This window comes from Ranitomeya variabilis, chromosome 4, assembly GCF_051348905.1.
Source record: "Ranitomeya variabilis isolate aRanVar5 chromosome 4, aRanVar5.hap1, whole genome shotgun sequence".
NCBI lineage: Eukaryota > Metazoa > Chordata > Amphibia > Anura > Dendrobatidae > Ranitomeya > Ranitomeya variabilis.
Window position 1 is genome coordinate 295,825,167 of NC_135235.1, and position 26,078 is coordinate 295,851,244.

Genomic DNA, 26,078 nt, shown 5'->3' on the forward strand with positions numbered 1-26,078 from the left:
TGCTGCGTCCAAAGTGCTGCCATCTTTTGAACACAGGTGATTCCGCATGTGTTCATTGATCTGTGTGGAATCCCTGCGTCCTATACATTGCAGGGGTGAGATTTCTCTTGTGGAGACTCGCGTCTACGCCATATAAATTGGCATGCTGCAGCCTGGACAGACGCGCCGCATGTCCGTCTCTGTGGATGTCGGTGCGCGCATAGTAGAGATGGAATTTGTTGAAATCCCATCCACTATACTGTAATATCTGGCCGCTGTGAGTTGGACGCTGTACAAGTACAAAGCAGCTGACCCGCAGCGTTTACTGATTGTGGGCACATACCCTTAGAGCTTTTGCTGTTCGTTTTTTACAGTATGCATTTTGTCTACAGTACATGTTTAATAAAGTTAAGGTACCTTCACACGAAACGACATCGCTAGCGATCCGTGACGTTGCAGCGTCCTGGCTAGCGATATCATTTCGTTTGACACGCAGCAGCGATCAGGATCCTGCTGTGATGTCGCTGGTCGCTGAATAAAGTCCAGAACTTTATTTGGTCGTCCGATCGCTGTGTATCGTTGTGTTTGAAAGCAAAAGCAACGATACCAGCGATGTTTTACACTGGTAACCAGGGTTAACCTGGTTAATCTGTGGTGTTACATAGGACTGCATGTGATACAGTTAGGTCCATATATATTTGGACAGAGACAACATTTTTCTTATTTTGGTTATAGACATTACCACAATGAATTTTAAACAAAACAATTCAGATGCAGTTGAAGTTCAGACTTTCAGCTTTCATTTGAGGGTATCCACATTAAAATCGGATGAAGGGTTTAGGAGTTTCAGCTCCTTAACATGTGCCACCCTGTTTTTAAAGGGACCAAAAGTAATTGGACAATTGACTCCAAGGCTATTTCATGGACAGGTGTGGGCAATCCCTTCGTTATGTCATTCTCAATTAAGCAGATAAAGGGCTGGAGTTGATTTGAGGTGTGGTGCTTGCATTTGGAAGGTTTTGCTGTGAAGTAAACATGCGGTCAAAGGAGCTCTCCATGCAGGTGAAACAAGCCATCCTTAAGCTGCGAAAACAGAAAAAACCCATCCGAGAAATTGCTACAATATTAGGAGTGGCAAAATCAACAGTTTGGTACATCCTGAGAAAGAAAGCACTGGTGAACTCATCAATGCAAAAAGACCTGGGCGCCCACATAAGACAACAGTGGTGGATGATCACAGAATAATCTCCATGGTGAAGAGAAACCCCTTCACAACAGCCAACCAAGTGACCAACACTCTCCCGGAGGTCGGTGTATCAATATCCAAATCTACCATGAAGAGAAGACTGCATGAAAGTAAATACAGAGGGTTCACTGCACGGTGCAAGCCACTCATAGGCATCAAGAATAAAAAGGCTAGACTGGACTTTGCTCATAAACATCAAGACTACAAAGGCTAGACTGGACTTTGCTAAAAAACGTCTAAAAATGCCAGCACAGTTCTGGAAGAACATTCTTTGGACAGATGAAACCAAGATCAACCTCTACCAGAATGATGGAAAGAGAAAAGTATGGCGAAGGCGTGGTACAGCTCATGATCCAAAGCATACCACATCATCTGTAAAACACGGCGGAGGCAGTGTGATGGCTTGGGCATGCATGGCTGCCAGTGGCACTGGGTCACTAGTGTTTATTGATGATGTGACACAGGACAGAAGCAGCCAAATGAATTCTGAGGTATTCAGAGCCGCCATACTGTGTGCTCAGATCCAGCCAAACTGATTGGTCGTCGTTTCATCCTACAGATAGACAATGACCCAAAACATGAAGCCAAAGCAACCCAGGAGTTAATTAAATCAAAGAAGTGGAATATTCTTGAATGGCCAAGTCAGTCACCTGATCTCAACCCAATTGAGCATGCATTTCACTTGTTAAAGACTAAAGTTCAGACAGAAAGGCCCACAAACAAACAGCAACTGAAAACCACCGCAGTGAAGGCCTGGCAGAGCATCAAAAAGGAGGAAACACAGCGTCTGGTGATGTCCATGAGTTCAAGACTTCAGGCAGTCATTGCCAACAAAGGGTTTTCAACCAAGTACTAGAAATGAACATTTTATTTAAAATTATTGAATCTGTCCAATTACTTTTGGTCCCTTTAAAAGCAGGGTGGCACATGTTAAGGAGTTGAAACTCCTAAACCCTTCATCCAATTTTAATGTGGATACCCTCAAATGAAAGCAGAAAGTCTGAACTTCAACTGCATCGGAATTGTTTTGTTTAAAATTCATTGTGGTAATGTTTATAACCAAAATTGGAAAAATGTTGTCTCTGTCCAAATATATATGGACCTAACTGTATATACTAAATTATCTGTACTCAGAGAATTATCTCTGCTATCTCTGGTGTTACATAGGACTGCAGTTGATATCTACTACATTATCTGTTCTCAGAGTTAAGGTACCTTCACACTAAACGACTTTGCAGCGAGAACGGCGACGATCCGTGACGTTGCAGCGTCCTGGATAGCGATATCGTTGTGTTTGACACGCAGCAGCGATCTGGATCCTGCTGTGACATCGCTGGTCGGAGCTAGAAGTCCAGAACTTTATTTCGTCGCTGATCACCCGCTGTCATCGCTGGATCGGTGTTTGTGACACCGATCCAGCGATGTGTTCACTTGTAACCAGGGTAAATATCGGGTTACTAAGTGCAGGGCCGCGCTTAGTAACCCGATGTTTACCCTGGTTACCATTGTAAAAGTAAAAAAAACCACTACATACTCACCTTCTGATGTCTGTCACATCCCCCGCCGCCGGCTAACCTGCACTGAATGTGTCAGCGCCGGCCGGCCGTAGAGCAGAGCACAGCGGTGATGGCCCTGCACTTAGTAACCCGATGTTTACCCTGGTTACCCGGGTGCTGCAGGGGGACTTCGGCATCGTTGAAGACAGTTTCAACGATGCCGAAGTCGTTCCCCTGATCGTTGGTCGCTGGAGAGAGCTGTCTGTGTGACAGCTCCCCAGCGACCACACGACTTACCAACGATCGCATCGCTGGTCGTGATAGTTGGTAAGTCGTTTAGTGTAACGGTACCTTTAGCACTGCTTTATCTGAAGAGATAAAAAAAAAATAAGAGGGGGTTGGGGGCAACTCTTTGTCTTGGGCCCCCAATCTTTTCTGACCCTAGCAACGCCCCTGCGTACAGCTAATAGTGGCAGACCCGTTGGCCGATATAAGGCCCCTAAATCCCTAAATATGGGGGCCACAGTGCAATGTTATTATTTGGGGCCCCCACTTTAAATTTTTGCCTAGGGCCCCACTTTGTCTAAAACCGGCCCTGATGGCACCCACAATCTAATCAAACAAATTTTGTGTTCCAGTAGCCAAATATTGCTCTTTTCTTTCCTTCAGATCCTCATCGTGCGCTCAAACAGTACTATACAATCCCATATTGGGTTTTGCCATTTTTGATAAAAAGTACATAAGAAATTGTGCGGTCCATTTTCTCCCATTATTTCTTGTAAGAATTAAATATATATGGGGCTAAAGTAATATTTTAGCAAACTTTTTTTTTTTTTTTCCCCATTTTGACAGCCCAATCGTATAACAGTTTGGATGCATTTGGGTATGGTTTAAAATGCCCACCGCTCTTGTAGATGAATTTCCTAAGGGGTTTCGCTTTTATGGCACCTCTGGAGCTCTGAAAATTCAACATAGCATCTACAATCTATTCCTGCCAAATTTGTGCTCCAAAAATTACATTCCCCTCAGAACCATTATGTTTTCGACCACATGTGGGGTATCAACACATTCGGGAGAAATTGCATAACGGATTATTGGGTCAATTTTCTGAGAAAATTACAAATCTAGGGCTAAAACATCATTTTGTTTGGGTTCATAATCTCAACACATTACATGTTAACAACTCATATTTCAGTTCATCTTGGTTTAGCTCTAGATTTTTTGCACTTTTTTTCTTTTTTAGCTCGTCATTACTTTTTTATACCTTACCATTGGTGGGTGTCCACAGTTAGGCCCCGATCCACTTGTCCCTTATTCCCATTGAGGTCATTTCTGACATATGGTAAGAGGTTAGAACTGTTCCGACTGGGTACACCTTGGCGCTGGCGAGTATCTGTTCCACTTTCCAGTCTTTCAAAGTCGAGAGTTATGGCTGTATGTATGGGTAATGGCTGAATAATACTGCAAGTCCATGAGGTACTTGCTCACACATCATTTTTAATGACCTTATACTGCAGGTTTAACTGAGTTTTTTTCTTTAAATAATTATACTAAGGAAATGCAAGAAAATAATCAGCGGTAATCTACAGGGACACCCGACTGCAAGTTATTTCCCTGCTATACCACCACAGGGCAGTGACAAGGGGCATCCCCTCTAATAACTCAGGATTCACCAATATGGCGTTTACGTTACATCATTATAGCACAATATTTAATAAGGGTAAGTTCACACTACGCATTTTTTTTCTGTAGCAAAACCTAATCTCTTGGCAGGAAAGAAGCTGCAGAACAAAAATGCATGTTTTCCTTTTTTTTGGGCATTTTTTTTTGCTGTGGTTTTGGCATGCTAGATTTATCGCTTGTGCATGCTGATAAAGTTTAGTGTTGAAAAAAAAATCCTATTCTATGGAATCAGGTTTTGGCCTACTTGTTCTCTGCTCTTTCCTGGCTCCAGTAAAGTCAGAACTGGCAATCAAGTAAAAGGAGGGCAAAACAAGTAGATGGGAAAGGTCACTGTACTGTTTATACACCCCAAGGGTGCGCCGAGTGCTTGGTTGCACAGTCATTTTGTGCTGATCCTATTTAAAGGGAGTTTGGCAGCACGGAATGACTGTTCAAACAAAGTACAGGTGTTTTGGTGTACCCTTGGTGTGGCCAAATAGTTCAGTACACTTTCCCACCTACTCTTTTTCCTTGCAGCCGCGGGGACTTGAACATATTTTTAAAGCACGGATTAGGACCCGAGCACGCTAAGATAACACCTTATCCCAGCATGTTCGCTCATCACTAGCTGTCACGCAGTTATGTTGTAAGAAAAACAGCCAAAGTCCCAGTCGTTTGCGACTTGCATCGGTCTACGGCATTGAAGTCTATCCTTTATAAGGAAGCAGTAAATGAGCTATTGTTTAAATTGAGATTTGGGGGTTAAATGTATTCTTTAGAAATATTTGGCAATTTCTTCTTTCCTGCATCACAATCTGTATTAACAAGAAATAAGCGTGTCATAAGTGGAGGGCAGAGATGTTATCAGTCATTGTCCTCATCAGCCTCTGCTGATGAGGAGTCTGCTGAAAACTGTTCCTGAAAAGACCAGAAGTACAAAACTAAATAAATGCACCAATGGCGAGTGTGAAAATCACAAGATTACTGATTTAGCTTTTTAATAAATATTCTGATCCTGATCTGAAAGAGAGACATTTTTTCTTTATAAAAAACATTATTAAAATATGATGCATGTGTCAGCAGGTTGTGTCTTAGCCATGGCCACCGGCCAATTGATTGAAACAAAAGGTCATTTTCTGATTATAGTTCCCCTTTAAAGGGAATCTGTCAGCAAGTTTTTGCTACCCCATCTGAAAGCACCATTATGTAGAGTCAGAGACCCTGATTCCAATGATATATCTCTTACTTCACTGCTTGTTTCTGTTTTGATTAAAAATAATTTTCTCTTCGGCAGATTTAGCAGTTCTCTGAATGCAGAGCTCTGTATAACCCTGCCCACACCACTGATTGGCTGCTTTCTGTGTACACTGTGCATAGGCAGAAAGCTGCTAATCAGTGGTGGGGGCATGATTGGATTACATTGAAGCAGTTCACTATTGACCATCTTTTTTTTCTTCTATGAAACTGTGATTATACATACATATATATATATATATATATATATATATATATATATATATATATATATATATATATATATATAAACTACACTAAGCAGAACAGTAAGTGACATCACTGGAATCATGGTCTCTGCCTCTACATCATGCTGCTGGTATAAAAAAAAAAAAATACATTTTCAATTTTAAAAAGTTAAGATTTCCAAACATGTTTTCATAAAGTTTTTTTTTTTATTGATTACAAGTATATAAAAGGTATCACGATAGCCCCATCTATAAGGTTAAGTGCTTGAAACAGCATAAAAGTAGTTTTTTCCCCCCATTTTAAAACACATCTGACAATCACAGGATTTCATGCCAGAGTAAAAAATAGCATAAACCACATCTTATGTTGTGTATACCTCTAAGTAAAATATATTTGTCAATGTCGGAACGTTTAAACGCAGCGACAGCCTTAACTGTTCTTCGCAATTTTTGCAAACAGTAAATAATTTCAATAAAATATATTTAAAATCACTTATCAAAACAAAAAAAAACAATAAATGGAGATAACAGCAAACTCCAGCACATGAACATTTTTTTTCTTCTTTTTTTTAAAGATTCACATCCCCAAAAATATAAGAGAACAAAACAAAAAAAAAAAAAAAAAAACACATAATACAACTGACAAGTTCAAAAACAATTTAAATAAATTTTAAATATTTTTTTTTTTGCCTTTTTATATTTAAACTTACTAGAAATGCTTTATACAATTTCTGAACATAAAGTCCCCCGTAAGAGAATGGTAACAAAAAAAAAAAAAACAATAAAAAAGACAAAACTAGGAATGATAGAAAAATGCGAGTGGCACAAATTCACCAAAAACAAGTGTGAACTACAGTCTAGGAGGTAGATTACTTTTTTTTTTCTTTTAGAACTGATAACAGAGGAGAATATTATAGTTGATACTAGCCAGGTTAAATAACGTGAAGTATTACTGCTCTGAATAGTAGTGAAATAGCAAAAAAAAAAAATAATAATAATACAAAAAAAAAGAAAAAAAAGGAAAATAATACAAAAAAAAAAAAAAGAAAAATAATAATAATACAAAAAAAAAAAAGTATATAAAAAAACCTCAAATTTCTTAAAGAGGCAAAACAATGACTTTAGGCTACCCAACAGTACTACGGAAACAGATGAGTGCAATATATTTAATCTCTTACTTACAAGACCATACGTGTTTTCAAAGACCATCATAATAAAAATTGTGGTTTTTTTTGTGGGATGGGGGAGATTTTTTTTAACATTTTACACACCTTTAGACTAAAGTTCTGTGCGATTATAAAAATGTAAAATTGACGTTTTTAAAAAAACCAAAAAACAATTGAATGATAGTCAATAAATACCATTTCCTAGCGCTGGAAATCCTAAAAAGTTAAGAACTGTAATTGAATTTATTCAATATTTATTTATATTTTAGGCTTCAATTGCAGGATTTATAGAGAAAAAAAAGTTTCCAATGGGTTTGGTACTTTTCGGCAAAGTATTTGAGTGAAAACGCAGCAATGTTTGAAAAACCCTGAATTGCCAATTTTTTTTTTTTATTATTATTTAACTTTTTTTTTTTAATTAAAAGTTTTTTTTTTAGGGCAATAGATAAAGTCTATATTCCCTGTATAATATCTCCTTTGTTCCAAGAATAAATCGAACAGAACATCCAATGTGCTCCTGGCAATCGAGCGGCGACGTGTTGAATGTACGGAATCCTCGCGGAATGAACGGTAACGTATTAGCATGCCAAACGTGGAGGAAGCGCAGGAATCACAATGTTACGGTGGATTTTTAGGCGAGTGCGAGATCTGAGTTGCATTCTCTTGCTTCGACTCTGTAGTGCTCATTTTATCTTGATCATGCTACCGTTATGTCAGGTTTTGATGGTCGTCAGAAAAAAAAGGAGGCAAATTAAAACAAACCCCTGCAAACAGAAAAAAAAATAAAGTTATGGTTACTTAACGATATTAAAGTTCATGACTAGTGATGAGCACGCGTGCTGGGATAAGGTGTTATCTAAGCATGCTCGGGTGCTAACCGAGTGTCTTCGGCATGCTCGAATAATATGTTCCAGTCCCTGCAGCTGTTAGACAGCCACAACACATGCAGGGATTGCCTGACACACATGCAATACCAGCATTTCTTGCGGCTGTCTAACAGCCGTGGGGACTCGAAAATATTTTTCGAGCACGTCGAAGTCACTCGGTTAGCACTTGAGCATGCTCAGATAACACCTTATCCCAGCACTTTCGCTCATCATTATTAATGACCAATTAACAGCTACTGTAAAATGGTAATCCAGAGAATTACATTAGCATGGAGTGTTGGAGTTAAAGGGAATTTGTCACCAGGATTTAGCACCTAATCTGAGAGCAGCATAATGTAGAGAAAGAGACCCTGATTCCAGCGATGTCTCACTTACTGGGCGGCTTGCTGTAGTTTTTATAAAAATCATTGTTTTATCAGCAGGAGATAATTAAGGAGGACTAGAAAATCAGCAGCCGGGTAGTCCAACTCCGGGCCCCATCACTGAAGTGGTGTGGGCGGGGTTATACAGGGCTCAGCATTCAGAGAACTGCTAGAACTGCAGCACAGAAAACTGTAGCAAGTGACACATCGTAGGAATCAGGGTCTCTGTTCCTACACCATGCTGCTCATGCTTTGGGTACCAAAAACCAAGCACTGCTCATATACGAGGGTGGTGGCCACTCCTGCACAGCGGCCCACTGGAGGACTCACCTGTTCTCCTGTGGGCCAGTCCAAGCCTGCGAACATGAATGACTGACATCTGAATGTAGCCTAGGAAGCTGAACTATAGCATCTGCTTCTTCTCTCACTTACAATTTTGTGACATGGAAGGCTTATTCTTTTAACTGTATGCTTTAATCTACTTTTTTTTTTTTAGCCTTTATTGTAAGATTTACGAAAAATAAAAAATAGGTTTTTTTTTTCACTGCTGCATTGAAAGAGCTGTAACATTATTTATCCTGAGGGCTTTTTTTTGCAGGCCGAGATGTGTGTATCAGTGACATCATTTGGGGGTAGATTTAACTTATTATTAACCAACTTCTATCACGTTCAAGATAACTGCCATGAAATCTTTTTTCTGTGGTTTTTTTTTTATGTGTGGTTTTTTAGGTTTTACTTCTTTTGTACAGAAAAACTTTTCTCTAATAACCCCCCACAACAGCGCACAGGAGGATGTCATCTCATCCTAATAGGGACAGGAAGCACAAAAGAAATCAAATTGGCCCTCACCCCCTCCTTTCCCCAGTGTTTTTTCCTGTCCCTATAGGGATGAAGAGGTCATCGTATGGTGCTCGGAGCCGGCGGCAGACACCAGGGACTACAGATAAGTCGGATAGCAGGAGATCAGTCGGCTTACCTTCCCTTTCCATCTCCGTGTGCTGTTCCAGGCTCCGGTGGACCCAGGACCTGTTCCCGCAGTCTGCGCCTCCGGGGACAGTCTGGGGGAGTTCTCGGGCGGGACGCCTCTCCGAGTTTTCCAGGCCCATCTCCTCCCTCAGCTCCTGCTGCAGCCGGTAAGCGTATGCTTCCAGCTTCCCTCGTGGCGGCCGGATATGACTTCACTTGCCGGCTGGTCTGCATTGGCGTCACTTCCGGTTTTGCGGTCCACTGTGGAATGCACCAGGAAATTTGAACACCATAGCAGGTGGACACCATCTGGAGATCACTACAGCCGGAATGAGCAGGGGAGGTGTTCATCTGACTGAAGGGAGGCGCTGGTCCAGTCGCCGGGCATAAAAGAGCCCAGGATAGAAGGTCAAGCAAGGTAGGACGAACTGTATTGTAGCATGGAGTCTGGACCTTCCCGCTCTGCATCTGTGGAGCCCAGCGCTGTCCCGGTACCTGTAAGTATACATACCTGTAAGTATACAGGCATTGGATCCCCTCCAAGGTGCAGGTATAGATTTTATAGATTCTTTTTTGCCTTCTCCCCTCTCTTTAAGGGGGACAAGGAACCCGCACCAAGGAGTAAATCCAAGGACACCGGCCGTAGGTGTGCAGTTTGTCAAAGAAGCTTCACATAGGAAGCCCTATGTCAGGACTGTGTTGAGAAAATTCTTAAGGAGGAACAGCCCTCCTTCAGGAATGAAATTAAAGGGATAGTCTGCCAGGAGATACAGTCTTCTTTGGCATCTTTTTCCCAGGCATTACCTGCTCCCAGCGCCCCTCCAACTGCCATGAAGAGAAGGATCTATCAGGAGGAGGATTCCCAGGAGTCCATGCTGGAAGAAGTCCTGGAGGAGGGTGAGCCGAGTCCGGGTCCTGAAATACAGGATAGGAGGTACTTTTCCTCGGAAAACATGAAGGAGATTCTCATGGCTTTTAGGAGAACCATGAAGGTGGAAGACGAAAGACCTACACGTTCAGTGCAGGAGGAAATGTTCTCTGATTAAAAAGGAAGCTTGTGTCCCAGATACACAAAAACATCCGAAAGCTGGTTCTGGAGGAATGGGATTCTCCAGATAAAAAGGCTAACCACCCCCTCAGACTTAAAGGACAGATTTCCGGTTGATGAGGAGACTGTGAAATGCTGGTCCGAGGTACCTAAGGTCGTCCAGGTCATTCATGTCGCATGCATGGCCAAGACTAGGTTGCCATTCGAGGATTCCTCCCAGTTGAAGGATCCCCCTGAGCGCAAGATGGAGGGCCTCCTAAAAGTCATGGGGTGGTGATGTGGCATCCAAGATAAAGCTATGCTCTTTTCCCTTTAAGGGGAAGTATGTGTTTGAGCCGGCCCTAGACGACTTGTTGGAGAAGGCTTCGGACACGAAAAAAATTCCCTGACTGAACCAAAAGGTTCCAGGAAGAAGTCCTTTCAGCCCCCTAAGGAGCAACCTTCCCAGGACAGGGGTAAAAGGGAAGACAGGAAGGTGGAGCTACCCCAAGGGTGGCCGAGGCAAAAATGTATTTTTCTCCCAGGACCAGCATCAAAGTAAACCATGATGCTCAGGGGAGAGTAGAAGGTCACATCTCACATTACCTAATACAATGGCGAGAAATATGCACCAACCAGTGGGTCCTAGAATCCATTCAGGAAGGGGTGAAGATAGAGTTTACCTCCTACCCAATAATGAAATTCTCTGCACAGATGCTCCAGGACACCCTGAAGTCAGGTCTGATAAACTTACTGGCCTCAAGGGCAATTTCACTAGTCCCGGAGATGGAGAAGAACAGGAGTCACTTCTCCCATCTGTTTTTATTAATAAAAAAGCCGAGCGGATCCTTCAACATCATAATACATTTGAAGCCACTGAACCAGTATATCAGATACAGAAGGTTCAAGATGGAGTCCATCAAATCAGCAGTTCCCCAGATAGGGAAGTACTTTGCCATGGCGACAATTGATCAACAGGATGTGTACCATCATGTCACGATTCATCCCAACCATCAGAAGTTCCTAGAAGTTCTCCTAGATTCTCAGGCGAAGACATCTTTTTTGCCCAAACAAATGCAGATCCAACTCAGAGCAAAGATAAATATCTTGAGGAGCAGGTGGTCAGTGTCTATGAGATTCACAATGTTGGTCCTCTGCTCTATGACATCCTGCATCCAGTCAGTAGCCTGGGCCCAGGCGCACACCAGGAACCTTAAGACTAATGTTCTGGCAGAGTGGGATGGATCCCACAGATCACTGAACTAGTAGATGTCGATACCTGTTCGGATAAGGATGTCATTGAACAACCCAAGGAAACTGAACAGGGGAGTTCCTTGGATCCAGATCCCACTGGTCATCATAGAAGTGGATGCCAGAAAGAGCATGGGGCGCCATAGTTTCCCAGACATCCTTCCAGGGTCACTGGTCAGCCAAAATCAGCAGACAGTCCTCGAATTTTAGAGAATTGAAGACAGTGGAAGAGATCCTCAAGGCAGCAACGTCATGATCCGAGGTACCCACGTAAAGATCTATTCGGACAATATGACCACAGTTGCACACCTTTGTCACTAAGGAAGCTCGATACACGAAGACCTGAAAGGCATCTCAGCGAGAATATTTTCTTGGGCCGAAGAAAATCTTCTCTCCGTGTCAGCCTTTGTTATTATTAAGGGAACAGCCAACAAGCGAGCCAACTTCCTAAGCAGAAAGGATTTCCATACAGGAGAGTGGAGTCTGAATCCAAAGGTGTTCCAGATGTTGACCAAGAAATGGGGTTATCAAGAGGTCGATCTATTCATGGGACGTCAGAATGCAAAGGTGACTCGCTATTTCTCACCGAACCCAGACGACATGTGTCTAGGCATAGACGCCTTCGCCCACCAGTGGCGGTTCAATCTGGCTTACACCTTTCCTCCAATCCCAGTCTTACCAAAAGACTCTGAAGAAGATAAGATTGGAGCAGACCAGAGTCATTCTGGTGCTACCCCTATAGCCGAAAAGAAGCTGGTATGGCACCATAACCAGCCTGCGTGTAGACGATCCTCTAATCCTTCCACTAGTCAGAGACCTTCTGCACCAAGGGCCAATCTGCCATCCAGACAGAGAACTTGCATTTGACAGCCTGTCTTCTGAGTTCTCGATTCTAAAAGCCAAAAGGTCTCTCTGAGAGTCATTGACACCCTACAAAAAAGTAGGAAACCAGTAACAAACGCTATATACCAAAAGACCTCGAGGATGTTTGTATCATGTTGTGCACCGGACTGTCCAGATCCTCGACAGCCCGACATCGCCCAAATCCAGTATTTCCAAGAAGAAGGCTTGGAAAAAGGATCCAGTACCCTTAAAATACAGGTGGTGGCATTGAGTTCATACTTCGACCAGACCCTTGCTGAAATCGTTGGGTGAAACTGTTCATGACAGCAGCCACCTAGCTTCGTCCCAGACCAGTCAATCTGGTCCCCAACTGGGACCTGAATATTGTCCTTAAAGGATTAACACTTCCACCATTTGAGCCCCTACCATCAATAATGCTAGACAAGCTGACCTGGAAGATAGCATTCCTCAAGGCAATCACAACAGACAGGCGAGTGGGGGAGTTACAGGCTCTATTTTGATAAATGAACCCTACCTGAGGAGATTAGAAGACCGGCTGGTGTTCCATCTTGACCCTTCATTTCTACCTAAGGTAGTTTCAGATTTTCATAGAAATCAGGGCATAATACTACATTGTTTCTGCCAAAACCCAAAGAACAGAAAAGAAGAAGAGTTCCATTCTCTTGATGTAAGGAGAGTGGTCCTACATTATCTCCACGTAACCAAAGAGTGGAGGAAGGATAACCTCTTCGTTCAACCCTATGGTCAGAATAGGGGAAAGAAAGCATCCAAAGGTACAGTGGCCAATTGAATAAAAAGAGCAATTGCTGAAGCTTAGGTTGATTTGACATCCGTTAAGGATTTATCATTTGGGAGAAAGATTCTCCAGGCGGTTGTCCCTCCCTAGACATTAGTCTTCGGTATTTTTCCTGTGTGCGGTCGTGGGGGGTTACTAGAGTAAATAGAATTAGACTTACTGGTAATTCGGTTTCTAATTACCACAACAGCACAGGTAATTCCATCCCCTTGCTCAATTATTGGATCCTGTAATAATAAATATGATTTAAAGCATTCATACTATTGTGGTCCTTAATAATAACACTGGGGAAAGGAGGTGGGAGGGGTTATTTGACCTCTTTCGTGTTACTTGTCCCTATTAGGATGAGTTGACATCCTCCTGTGTGCTGTCGTGGTGGGTTATTAGAAACCGAATTACCGGTAAGTCTAATTTTATTTTTTGTTTTATTGGTGACAATATTCTTAGACCTAAAACTTTAATTTTTCTGTAGACTGAGGCATTTACACCTTTTTTTTTCCTTTCACGACAAACTGTATTTTTCACTGGTATCTTTTTGGGTAAATACAACATTTTGATCTTGTTCCATTTGTACCAAGTATGAATAACTAACAAATCTAAAAGTTTTTTTTTTTTGTTGTTTTTTTTTTTTAAGTTGGTGAAAACAAATTTGAAAATTATAAAATATTTTTGTTTGTGTCTCAATTTTCTGAGACCCATAACATTTTCAATTTTAGGCATATAGGACTGTGTGAAGGCTTATGTTTTTCCCCTGAGCTGATGTTTTTACTGATACCATTTTAGGGTATATGCAATGTTTTAATCACCTCTTATTGCATCTTAGCAGTGGACAAAAAAAATTCTGGTGTTTACATATTTTTTTCTCATTACACTGTTTAATGATCAGATTAATTTATTTCATATTTTGATAAGTCAGACTTTTATGAACGCAGCTATACCAAATGCCAGCTAAACGCTGGCCTTGACAGGAAAATCTTTATGACAAACTCGGAGGTCTTCAGCAGGCCCTAGGCTGTCATGGCAATCCATTGGCGCCCAGCAAACACATCACGGGCATGTGGAATGATGCAGCCCCCTGCTGGCGCATGTTGAATGCCGCAGTCAGAGACTGACAGCAGCATTTAACATATCACTCCACCCGTATCAGTTAGAGGCAGATGATTCAGCCATCATCTGTCGGGAAAGATCCAGGCTCAGCTTGCAATCCAGCATGAAAGTCAGGGACAGGACATATGATGTATCTGCAGGTCATATGTTGGGAAGGGGTTAAAAAAAAAATCAATATCGCAGACTTTATTAAAAATAAAACTAGTCATCTTGTAATTTTCACACTGGTCACTGGGGCCATTTTAAATACTTTTATTGTTTCTTTTCTTTTTTTTGAAGAGTTTACAGCAGTTTCCTTGTCATCAGAGGCAGGATTACAAAGGGAGGTAACACCTCTATATGCAGCTGATAACACAGGTTCCATCAATCACAATAGTTGATGTCACAGCTGACATGCTCCCCTTTCCTTCACAATGACCTCTGCACAAGCTCTAGATGCTTCAATACAAAAGGTAGGGTCAGATTCTGTTCTTTACTCCTAACGTACATGTTAATGTGGATTTCCTGAAACAGGATGTTCGCATCTAAAGACGCCCTACTGACCAGTGTGAAAATTAGAATACTTCTAATTTTTATTTTTAATAAACAATATTAAAAATTGTGATATTGGGGAAAAAAAAACAACAAAAAACATTAAGACCGAAACCTGTTACAAACAATAGATCGATTTCTGATGGCAAAAAGCTTTTATAAAACTTAAAGCAGTATTTCATCCAAAATGAAACAATGGCCAGAATCTTACTTTTTTTTTTTTTTTTAACAAACCTTGGATTTTTTTTCACCACCTAAATAAGAGAAAACCTAGACATGTTTGGTGTCTATGAACTCGTAATGACCTGGAGAATCATAATGGCAGGTCAGTTTTAGCATTTAACGAACATGGTAAAAAAAAACAACTGTGAGACTGCACTTTTTTTTGCAATTTCACCGCACTTGGGTTCCCCCCCCCCCCACACACATTTTCCAGTACATGACATGGTAAAACCAATAGTGTCATTCAAAAGTACAACTCATCCCGCAAAAAAGCAAGCCCTCACGTGGCCATTTTGACCAAAAAATAAAAGAGTTATGGCTCTGGGAAGAAGGGAAGCAAAAACTGAAAATGTAAAACCAAAAATACCTTTGTCGTTAAGGGGTTAATAATAAGATAATGAAAAACATCTTATGGACTCACATTTACCTTCCATCTTCTCTTTTATCGGAATTGTCTGCAGAGCTTCTTGTTCGGGGTCCACTAACCCTCTCTCTGGACTTCATGCTGAACTTGCCCTTTTTTTTCTTCTTGGCTAGATGCTTGTCTGGTAACTTGCCCTTAGGCATTCGCATATGGAGTTTTCTTTGTGTTTTTCCAAAAGTCTGATGTAGGCCTTGGAGTGTGGCTTTCTTGGTTTTCTTTGCCTCATTAACCATTTGACCCTTGGGTAGTCTTACAGGGCTTGAGTTCCTTACAACAGGCATGGTCTGCTTTTTGGATTTCACTGGCGGAGTAGATTTCACATTCTGCTTAGATTTGATGGGTGCCGTTGGTGGAGGAACGGGGACAGGTGCCAAGCTCCTTGCTCTAGTTTTACCCAAATTTAACTCTGTGCTTTGCATTTGTATCTCGGCATCTGCTGTTCGTCGAACGACGCTGGATTTTTTCTTCTTGTGAGAAGTTGGCTTCTTTGAGTGTTTAGGACTTGTCTTTTTGGTAGGTGGAGAAGCTGGCTTTTTAGGACAACTGAACGAAGCATGTTTGTTTAAGCTTTTAATATAAGTAAACTCTCGATTGCAATAGGGACAAAAATGCGGTGCAGAGTCAGTAGATCTTTGTCTCGCCTTTCTGTTCTTTTGTAAAATTGCCTTCTGAACTAGCTGGTTTTTCCGTTTTATTGCACCCAATTTCAGCTTACCTGAAGACATTTTGCCGATTTCAATAGTAAAATTGAGTTTTTTAGGTTGACCCATCCGCCTAAATGAGTTCTTCTCTGCAGCTTCCAAAACGACCACCCCTACCCCATTTTTAGGCTGCACAATCTGTTTCAAGGGTATGGGATTTTTTTTCGGAGTGTATCTTTTTTTGTCACTGGCAGAAGCACATACTAAGATATGCTTGTGTAATTCGGGCATATTGTCAACACCCTTTCCGCATTTAGTGCAACGTATAGCAGTAGTGAAGGTTTGAGGAATATTGTGGGTGGTAAAGTTGGTTGCCGTAGCCCCAACACCCATGGAATTTTTGTTGTGGTATTGAAAGGGGGGTGGCTTAAAGCTTGGGTAGTGCTGATTAAGTCCCATACGTACATCTGGGTCTTTAGATTTTTCTCCAGCCGCCATAATTTTAATTGTTGTATAAAGTTCTTCAGAAGAATCATTTAGTTCTCCATCATCCTCTGGTGATGGGGTCATGGGGTCCTCATCTATTTTTTCGCTTTGGATTAAATTTGCCTTATTGGGGTCTGTGAAATTCTGCGGCCTAAGTGTCCCGTTTTCAAACTCCCTATGACTGAACTCCTTATCTGCATGCAGGTCCTGCTGATGTTGTTGCAAGTTACAAAGAAAAGCAAACTCCTTTTTGCACAGGGAACATACAAAAATCTTTCCCACCCCATGAAGCAAAGAACGGTGTTCTGAGAGATGTGATACATCCTTAAAAAGTTGCACACAGAATTCACATTTGAAAGGCCATTCCTCGGCATGCACAACCAGATGCTTGGCAAGGTCTTTAATTGACACAAACGGAGAGTCGCAAACATTGCACACGAAGGACCTACTAAAATTTTCACAAACAGAGTCATTTTGTTGACTCAACTGCAAAGAGTCTTCGGCTGGTGCTTCTTCATCATGCTTTTCTTGCTTAAATACAGGTGCAGAGGATTCAGAATTTAAAGATGGAGATACGGCCGAAGACACTATGGACAAAGGTGGAGGAGACGAACAAGATGATGAAGATGACGACGATGAGGATGATGAAGTGGAAGAAGAAGATGATGAAGAGGAAAGGGTAGGTGGACCAGGGGATGTGCACTCGGATGGATCATCCGTTGTGAGAGAAGGAGAAGGAGATACTGTGCGAGAAAGAACTGGAAGTGGGGACTGTGTGCTAGCAGAAAGAGGTGAAGTGCAAGATGGAGTGGGAGGTACACTGCAGGATGAATCTGGGAGTGAAGGAAAATTGGTTGTAAGAAGAGGAGGTGGCAATGAAGGGTCTGTTAAAAATGTAGGGCAGGGGTTAGGCGAATGAGCTTCAGATGGTGTTAGTATAGGTGGGGACTGGCAGACTGATGTGCATGTGCCATCAACTAAAGCAGAAAGGTCTTCTTCCATGGGACTAGAAATGTCTACACTTGAGCCGACATCGAGTTCTGAAACAAGTCTGAGCTCATCTGTTCTGCAGGGAAGAACCAGACATTCTGATTGCGCAACACTTTCCTCTGAAGCCTCTAATCCATCATATTCATTTAACAGAACCTTTTTTAACATACATGTTGTAGGCTTCTTCTTCTTTACACCAATGGTATTCCCTTTATATTCCTTTGCTTCAGTGTCACTGAAGGGCTTCCTACTTATGCTGAGATCAAGTACAGATTCCCAAGGAACCTGCGATCGACTCTTGCTTTCACATTTTTGCTTCATTCCACTGGATAAGTCCAATGGCTGCTGGTTGCACACATTCCCAAAAGAGACATTAGAACTCCAGTCTTTATTGACCTTGGTGTCTTCACATGGGCTCAAATTATCTCTTTCTTCTGGACCAGATAAACTCCAGACAGGCGAGCTGCTTTGACTTTCCAACTTTGGTAATTTCGGGACAAGTCCTTCACTCCAGGTAGTTTTTACTTCTTGCTTGACGTATTCTTTAGGTGCTGGGCTGAGTTGTGGCGAACTGGGAGGAGAGCTGGTTCGCCTTTTGAATCTGTTCGGATTAGACGTCAAGGAAGACACTACTGGGCTCAACTTTGGAATTTCGGCAAGTAGTGATGGGCTTATCTGAGACTTATTGCTTTCTTGCATCTGAAGTAGCTGCTTCAGTTTCGAAGATAAATAAACACTTTTTTCTTTTGGAAAGGGCAGATTATCGCTTACAGAAACACTTAAAGGAATAGTCAGGGAGCAGGAAGGTGTAACCGGCTCAAGCTCCACTTCCGTTTTAATTTTGGATAGTAAAGGAGGGCTTATTGTTCTTCTCTTTTTAGGATCCAAGGTTCCACTGTTCGAAGAGTCACTAAGTGGATTTTGATTATCAGGAACAGTTTGAAAGGTTCTTATATTTTGAGAAACTTCAACCTTGATTGGGGTAAGCAAGCAATTAATTCCTAGTACATCAGCAGTGCTGGTCTCTACCTCTATCACCTCACATGTGCTACTTGCATTGCATGTTGGCAATTTACCATCAATAAAGTAGGTGAGATTCTCAGATATATTGTTGGAGATATCCATAATATAGACATCATCCGCTTCTCCATCTTCCTCAATTTCTGTGTTTGCTACATAAATGTTCTCAACTGGTGGAGACTGCTCAGATTTTAGTTGCGGATCTTCGAGCAGGTGCCCTTTTCGTCTTACACCTTTTGGCATAAGGTGGCGCTCGTGAACTCTGCGCTGGTGTCTTCGCATGTTTGTATGGGTTCCAAAGACTTTCTTACAGTACTTGCAGGGGTGCAATTCTCTGCTTGATTCACCATTTTCCTCCGAAATTACAGAATGAGAAGTTTCTCGGTCAGAATCAGTCATTTTACTTTGTGCTCGAGAACTGCTGTATTCGTCGGTTGCTTTGAGAGAATCTATTATGTGTTTGTGAGCATGACCAAATTCAGCAGAAGTGGACAACACTAAAGATTTCCTTTTAGGGCCGGATTCATGACGCCTTTCATGTCTTCTCCGGTTAATCTGCGTTCCAAAAGCTTTTCCACAGTATCGACACTTAAATGCATGATTAACTGTAGAAACGTGAATATGCATATGTCGTTCTAGCCCTTGTTTAGTAGTGAACTTCCTCTCACAATGCTGGCACGGGAACATAAAAGCCTCTGGAAAATCCCCATTAACATCCCCTTTAGTTTTGGGGATTTTAATAGGTTTCTTTTTCGGCGACCCTTCAGGAGTCTCATCGGATGTACTCCGTAGGTCATCAAGCATCTCCGCACATTCTTCTTCCTGATTTATTGACTCCCTCTCTGAACTTTCTTTCTGTGAGTCATCAATTGGCTCTTGCTCGATGAAGACATCCTCCACGGTCTCGCTGTCTGTTAACTTAGGTAGTTCGGTGGTAGGGATGGAAATCCGATCTGGAAGGACATTGTGATTCACCAATTCTTGGATCACGGCTGTCTGTTCGAGAGAGAGGACCGGAGAGCCTAGTGGCTTTATATCCTCTTCATTTGGAGCTACAAGTAGAAAAGAGATGGTTTGAGACAAACTCAATTATAAAAGTACTATAAATTGAAAAAACTGTAGAAGAGATTGGCAAATCGATTCACAGGACTCCAGCCCATCATTCAGGTCAGTAGTCTGTGGCCGTTGGACAGGAGGCTCGTGAATCTCTTACTTTCTGGGATCCCCGACGCAGCTTTTGATTTGGCTGTTGGCGGGTCATCCTTGCGGAATGACGCACAGATGACGTCACTCCAGCCCAGCTAATCAAAAGAAGAGTCAGGAATGTTGGAGGTAAGGAGTTTTGCACAGCTCCTGTCCAGCGGCCATAGACCACGGACCTGGCAGATGGACAGGAGTCTTGCGAATCGATCCATCCATCTCTAAACTGTAGTGTAACATTGCACCATCAAGTAATAAATAAAATAAGAGACTAAATCACCATCCATTTGGACACATAAGAAATAAGAAACAATGAAGTGTCCAAAGAAAAACAGCAAACAATTCAGAGAGAAACATTAACCCTTTCCAACAGTCCATTATCAATTTCATTTTTCGTTTTTCTTTTTCTCAACATCTTCCAAGAGCTATAACTTTTTTATCTTTCCATCGGAATGGCCCTAGGAGGACAAACTGTAGTTTTAATTGACCATTCACTTTTCCACAATGCACTTATAAAATGGGAAAAATAAATACGGTACATTTATTGTGGAGTGAAATAGTGAAAAAAAAAAACAAAAAAAACAAATTCTGGAATGTTGCTCAGGACTTGTTTTTATGGTGATCACTTTGCGGTAATAATAACCTGGTAACTTCACCCTGCAGGTTACTACAATTACAGCAATACCAAATTCATATATACGGTATATATTTTTTGTTGTATGTCTTTTAAATAGATATAAATTGGGTCCGTGTCACCATTTCTTTGAGACCTATTTTAAAGGGAACCTGTCACCTGAATTTGGCAGGACCTTTTTTCGGTCAGATGGGCGGTGTTTTCGGGTGTTTTATTCACCCCTTCCTTTCCCGCTGGCTGCACGCTGCCCGCAATATTGCCTTGAAGTTTATTCGCTTTCCTCCATAGATCACGCCTGTGCATGCGCCGGCGCACTGTCCCGGAACACAGCAAAATACTTCTGGGACATAGTGCGCCAGCGCATGCACACTAATGCTTTTCGGCTTTGCCCGCAATTGGGCAAAGCATACTGCGCGTGCGCAAGGCAAGATTGCCTTGCGCAGGCGTGATCTACGGAGAAAAGTGAATCAACTTCAAGACAATATTGCGGGCAGTGTGCGGCCAGCGGGAAAGGAAGGGGTGAATAAAACACCCGAAAACACCACCCATCGGACCGAAAAAAGGTCCCGCCAAATTCAGGTGACAGGTTCCCTTTAATTCTCCGCCAACGGAGTTAGGTGAGGGATTGCTTTTTGAGAGATAGGCTGTATTTTTTTTTCAGCTACGATTTTGGGAGACATATGACCTTTTGATTGCTTTTAATTCTATTTTTTATGGGGAGGGGGTGGGAAGATAACTGAAAAATGTAAATTCTGCTTTTTTATTCATGTGAAGAAAGAGAAAAAGATAGGAAATTAAAATATCTAATGTTCAATGTTTTTTATGAAAAAAAAGGTTATTTGAACTATTTTTTAACCTTTTTTTTTCACTAGTTCCCATAGGGGACGTGAACATGCGTTCACTTTATCGCAAGTACACTACAGTGCAATACTTCTGTATTGCAGTCTGATGTACATCTGGCGATCTACTATGGCTTCCTGTGACAAGGCTTCATAGACGTACTAATGAGAGAACACAGAGGCCTAAATAGACCCGGACTACTAAAGCACCCCATTAAAACATCACAGGGGAAGCAATGGGGCGACAGTAGGGTCCCCTCCAGTTTCTAACCAGTCACTATCTTAATCACTGCAGTCAGAAGCAGTCGGCTCAGCTCCTGAGCCTGCTCTATACAGTGGGACTTCCTGACCAGTCACCTACATTTACATCACGTCATTAAGGGTGTAAGAAGATCTGTCAGTTCTCTTGATATGTCGGCTTACAAAATACCTTCGACTACAAGATGGCTTAGTTGAACATTCCCAGGTAACACTCTACACAAAATATTATGCAAATCAGGGCTGTGGAGTCAGAGTCATGGAGTCGGAGCCCATTTTGGTGGAGTCGGTGTCATGGAAATTAAGGAGTCGGAGTCGGATATTTGGCTTACCGACTCCACAGCCCTGATGCAAATAGGGAATGATGGGAGATTTCAGCTCAGAAGTCAGCAGAATTGTGAATGCAGCTCTGGATTCTAATACCCAATGTAAAGCGATAAATTATGGATAACAATGTGAACATATAAAAGATGCAAGAAGTTGAAGGAATGCAATTTAGTTGGTCTTACCGTCGGGTGAATCTTTCATAGCGGCAGAAGCTATGTCTGAGCCACTCTTCTTTTCTTGCTTGTTTAGGTTTAACTTGTTTTTAGCATGGAGTGACCTCCTCCTTCCTGCAATAAGAAACAAGAAAATACATGTAACGTAATTCCTGACATATGTAAACTAAAAAAGAAGCGTGATATGGAAACGTCAAACATACACAGCATGGTCGGGGTAACTTTTTTACATACACGCAGACGCCATATACAGGTCCTTCTCAAAAAATTAGCATATAGTGTTAAATTTCATTATTTACCATAATGTAATGATTACAATTAAACTTTCATATATTATAGATTCATTATCCACCAACTGAAATTTGTCAGATCTTTTATTGTTTTAATACTGATGATTTTGGCATACAACTCCTGAAAACCCAAAAAACCTGTCTCAATAAATTAGCATATCAAGAAAAGGTTCTCTAAACGACCTATTACCCTAATCTTCTGAATCAACTAATTAACTCTAAACACATGCAAAAGATACCTGAGGCTTTTAAAAACTCCCTGCCTGGTTCATTACTCAAAACCCCCATCATGGGTAAGACTAGCGACCTGACAGATGTCAAGAAGGCCATCATTGACACCCTCAAGCAAGAGGGTAAGACCCAGAAAGAAATTTCTCAACAAATAGGCTGTTCCCAGAGTGCTGTATCAAGGCACCTCAATGGTAAGTCTGTTGGAAGGAAACAATGTGGCAGAAAACGCTGTACAACGAGAAGAGGTGACCGGACCCTGAGGAAGATTGTGGACTGAGTCTGGTGTGGAAACATCCAGAGCCACCGTGCACAGGCGTGTGCAGGAAATGGGCTACAGGTGCCGCATTCCCCAGGTAAAGCCACTTTTGAACCATAAACAGCGGCAGAAGCGCCTGACCTGGGCTACAGAGAAGCAGCACTGGACTGTTGCTACGTGGTCCCAAGTACTTTTTTCTGATGAAAGCAAATTTTGCATGTCATTCGGAAATCAAGGTGCCAGAGTCTGGAGGAAGACTGGGGAGAAGGAAATGCCAAAATGCCTGAAGTCCAGTGTCAAGTACCCACAGTCAGTGATGGTGTGGGGTGCCATGTCAGCTGCTGGTGTTGGTCCACTGTGTTTCATCAAGGGCAGGGTCAATGCAGCTAGCTATCAGGAGATTTTGGAGCACTTCATGCTTCCATCGGCTGAAATGCTTTATGGAGATGAAGATTTCATTTTTCAGCACGACCTGGCACCTGCTCACAGTGCCAAAACCACTGGTAAATGGTTTACTGACCATGGTATTACTGTGCTCAATTGGCCTGCCAACTCTCCTGACCTGAACCCCATAGAGAATCTGTGGGATATTGTGAAGAGAAAGTTGAGAGACGCAAGACCCAACACTCTGGATGAGCTTAAGGCCGCTATTGAAGCATCCTGGGCCTCCATAACATCTCAGCAGTGTCACAGGCTGATTGCCTCCATGCCACGCCGCATTGAAGCAGTCATTTCTGCCAAAGGATTCCCGACCAAGTATTGAGTGCATAACTGAACATTATTATTTGATTGTTTTTTTGTTTGTTATTAAAAAACACTTTTATTTGATTGGACGGGTGAAATATGCTAATTTATTGAGACAGGTTTTTTGGGTTTTCAGGAGTTGTATGCCAAAATCATCAGTATTAAAACAATAAAAGACCTGACAAATTTCAGTTGGTGGATAATGAATCTATAATATATGAAAGTTTAATTGTAATCATTACATTATGGTAAATAATGAAATTTAACACTATATGCTAATTTTTTGAGAAGGACCTGTAATGTCTGGCGAGACCATGATGATGCCTGGGCTAGGTAAGTAAGAATGGTGTAGGCACAAGAGGCGAAAGGGAGATACCAGATTTCATAAATCCCCAAACTGTATAAATTGGAAGAGGAAGGTAGTAGGAGATGACTACAGAAGAGAAACACATTCATATGCAAATACTTATAGGTGTGTCTCCATAGCTAAGGATCCTTCCCTGAACAGATCCATGACAACAACCCTTCAAAGTACAGGATGTAAGACTGCGGCAATATTTGCGAAATTCCCCATGAAATATATATATATATATATATATATATATATAAAAAATCACCTAAAAATAAAGTTCTTGACAAAAACAAAGAAAATAAAGTTTGAGCAAACTGCAAATTAGCAAAAAAAAATTATTAAGGTGGGCAAAAGGACAAGGTATCAGATCTCATACTTACCTCTGTACAAATTACTTTGTTTTCAGTTCATTGTGGAGAGCTATTGTAGAGCTACTCCTCTTTTTTTTAACCCTATGTTCCCTCCAGATGTTAGGTTGGTGATTGATAGCAGCGTTTAAAATTATTAAACAGCAGCGATTGGAGCTAACTCAGGTTGCTACTGTTACAGGCAAATGACTGTAACGACGACTGAGCCCACTCAAAACATGCACACCTTGCCAGTGACTAACTATAGGTACGTCAGGGTGTGCAAAGGGGTTTATCCATTGACAAATTAGGTCTATTGTCCATTTTACGATCATATCATCAGCCACCTACCACAAGAATAAATTAGATATTCTCCTGCTTTGTTTGGAGTGTTCTCTGCAGAGCTTGGATACTCCATACTGGAATCCACTGCTATATACATGGTCCTGTATGTATAGGGCTATTGTGACAACTATTATAGTTAAATTAAGCAACCAAAACAGGAGAAGGTTAAGGTCCTCAAAGACAGTAGACTACCATTGATGGGTTCAGCTGACAGTCTAATGTATATGGAGGCACCAGACATATTATGTTGGGGGAGAGAAGGTTTGACAAGTCCGATTTTGGACTGCCGATCCTTGTTTTCGAAGAGATAAGCCCCCAACAGAGATATGTAGCAGCCGCATTCTCACCGAGAACATAGGAGTGCTCCGGTTGTATGGGAGAGATGGAGGAGACCGCTTTTTGCCACATGTTCAGCTGAACCATCATTTGGCTGGATGAAGTGTTCGGGGAGCTTAAGTTGCCTTTCATAAAGAAATATCATGAGGATATTAACGTTACAGAATCTCCAAGGAAATCTCAGATGTGTTGCATAACTAAGTGGAGGTAGCTGTGAGGTGGCCCTCATGAAAACGTCTTAAAACCTTTTAGTCCATGCTTACCTTACTAGCTAGGCCATGTGCCAATAATTCTTCGGTTTCACAAATGTGTTTTTCGGGGCTGCACAGAGCTGGGCTCTACCATATTTGGTTGTCATGAGTAACCCAAACTTTAGAATTACGCGAAATATTTTCGCTACGATACATGTTGCATCAAAATCGAAGAGGATAGTCTTGACATTTTCTCAGGATTGAATAGAAGTATGTGACTTGGAAAAGCTAGCTGCTATTAAAGCAAATACAACCAAACAATGTGAGAAGGTGTGACCAGAGCAGATGTCCTCCTCCCATGCTCCAGATGTCCATTATTATACACCTACAGTGGGGAAAATAAGTATTTGATACACTGCCGATATTGCAAGTATTCCCACCTACAAAGAATGGAGAGGGCTGTACTTTTTAATCATAGGTAAACTTCAACTGTGAGAGACAGGATCTAAAAATAAAAAAAACAGAAAATCACATTGCATGATTTTTACATAATTTGCAATTTATTGCATAAAATAAGTATTTGATCTCCTACCAACCAGCAAGAATTCTGCCTCTCACAGACCTGTTAGTTTTTCTTGAGGAAGCCTCCTACTCTGCACTTATAACCTGTATTAATTGCACCTGTTTGAACTCGTTACCTGTATGAAAGACACATGTCCACACAATCAATCACACTGCAACCTCTCCACCATGGCCAAGACCAAAGAGCTGTCTAAGGACACAGGGACAAAATTATAGACATGTACAAGGCTGGGATAGGTTACAGGTAGGGTTGATTGAATAGCTTCAGATAAGTGATTATCCGAATAGCTGCATTGGTAACCTGGATATCTATAGCACGCCCGATAATCAGCTGTTCGACGCCACACTTGCATGTGTCGCGGCTGTGCG

General features: G+C 41.7%; 1 protein-coding gene across 7 annotated transcripts in view; it reads right to left on the minus strand.

Moving 5' to 3' along the window:
- Window positions 1-6,051: 6,051 nt before the first annotated feature.
- The window catches only part of PRDM2 (PR/SET domain 2), a 128,783-nt gene continuing 108,756 nt past the window's right edge, over window positions 6,052-26,078 (minus strand). For 6 of the 7 annotated variants that reach the window (XM_077250238.1, XM_077250242.1, XM_077250243.1 and 3 more), the window contains 3 exons: window positions 22,045-22,149; window positions 15,471-19,656; window positions 6,052-7,794 (listed from right to left, as the gene is read on the minus strand). In XM_077250238.1, the coding sequence (XP_077106353.1) occupies window positions 7,782-7,794; window positions 15,471-19,656; window positions 22,045-22,149 (4,304 nt within the window). In that variant the 3' untranslated portion in view covers window positions 6,052-7,781. Of the gene's footprint in view, window positions 7,795-15,464; window positions 19,657-22,044; window positions 22,150-26,078 lie in introns of all 7 variants that reach the window. The other variant, XM_077250239.1, reaches the window with a different exon arrangement.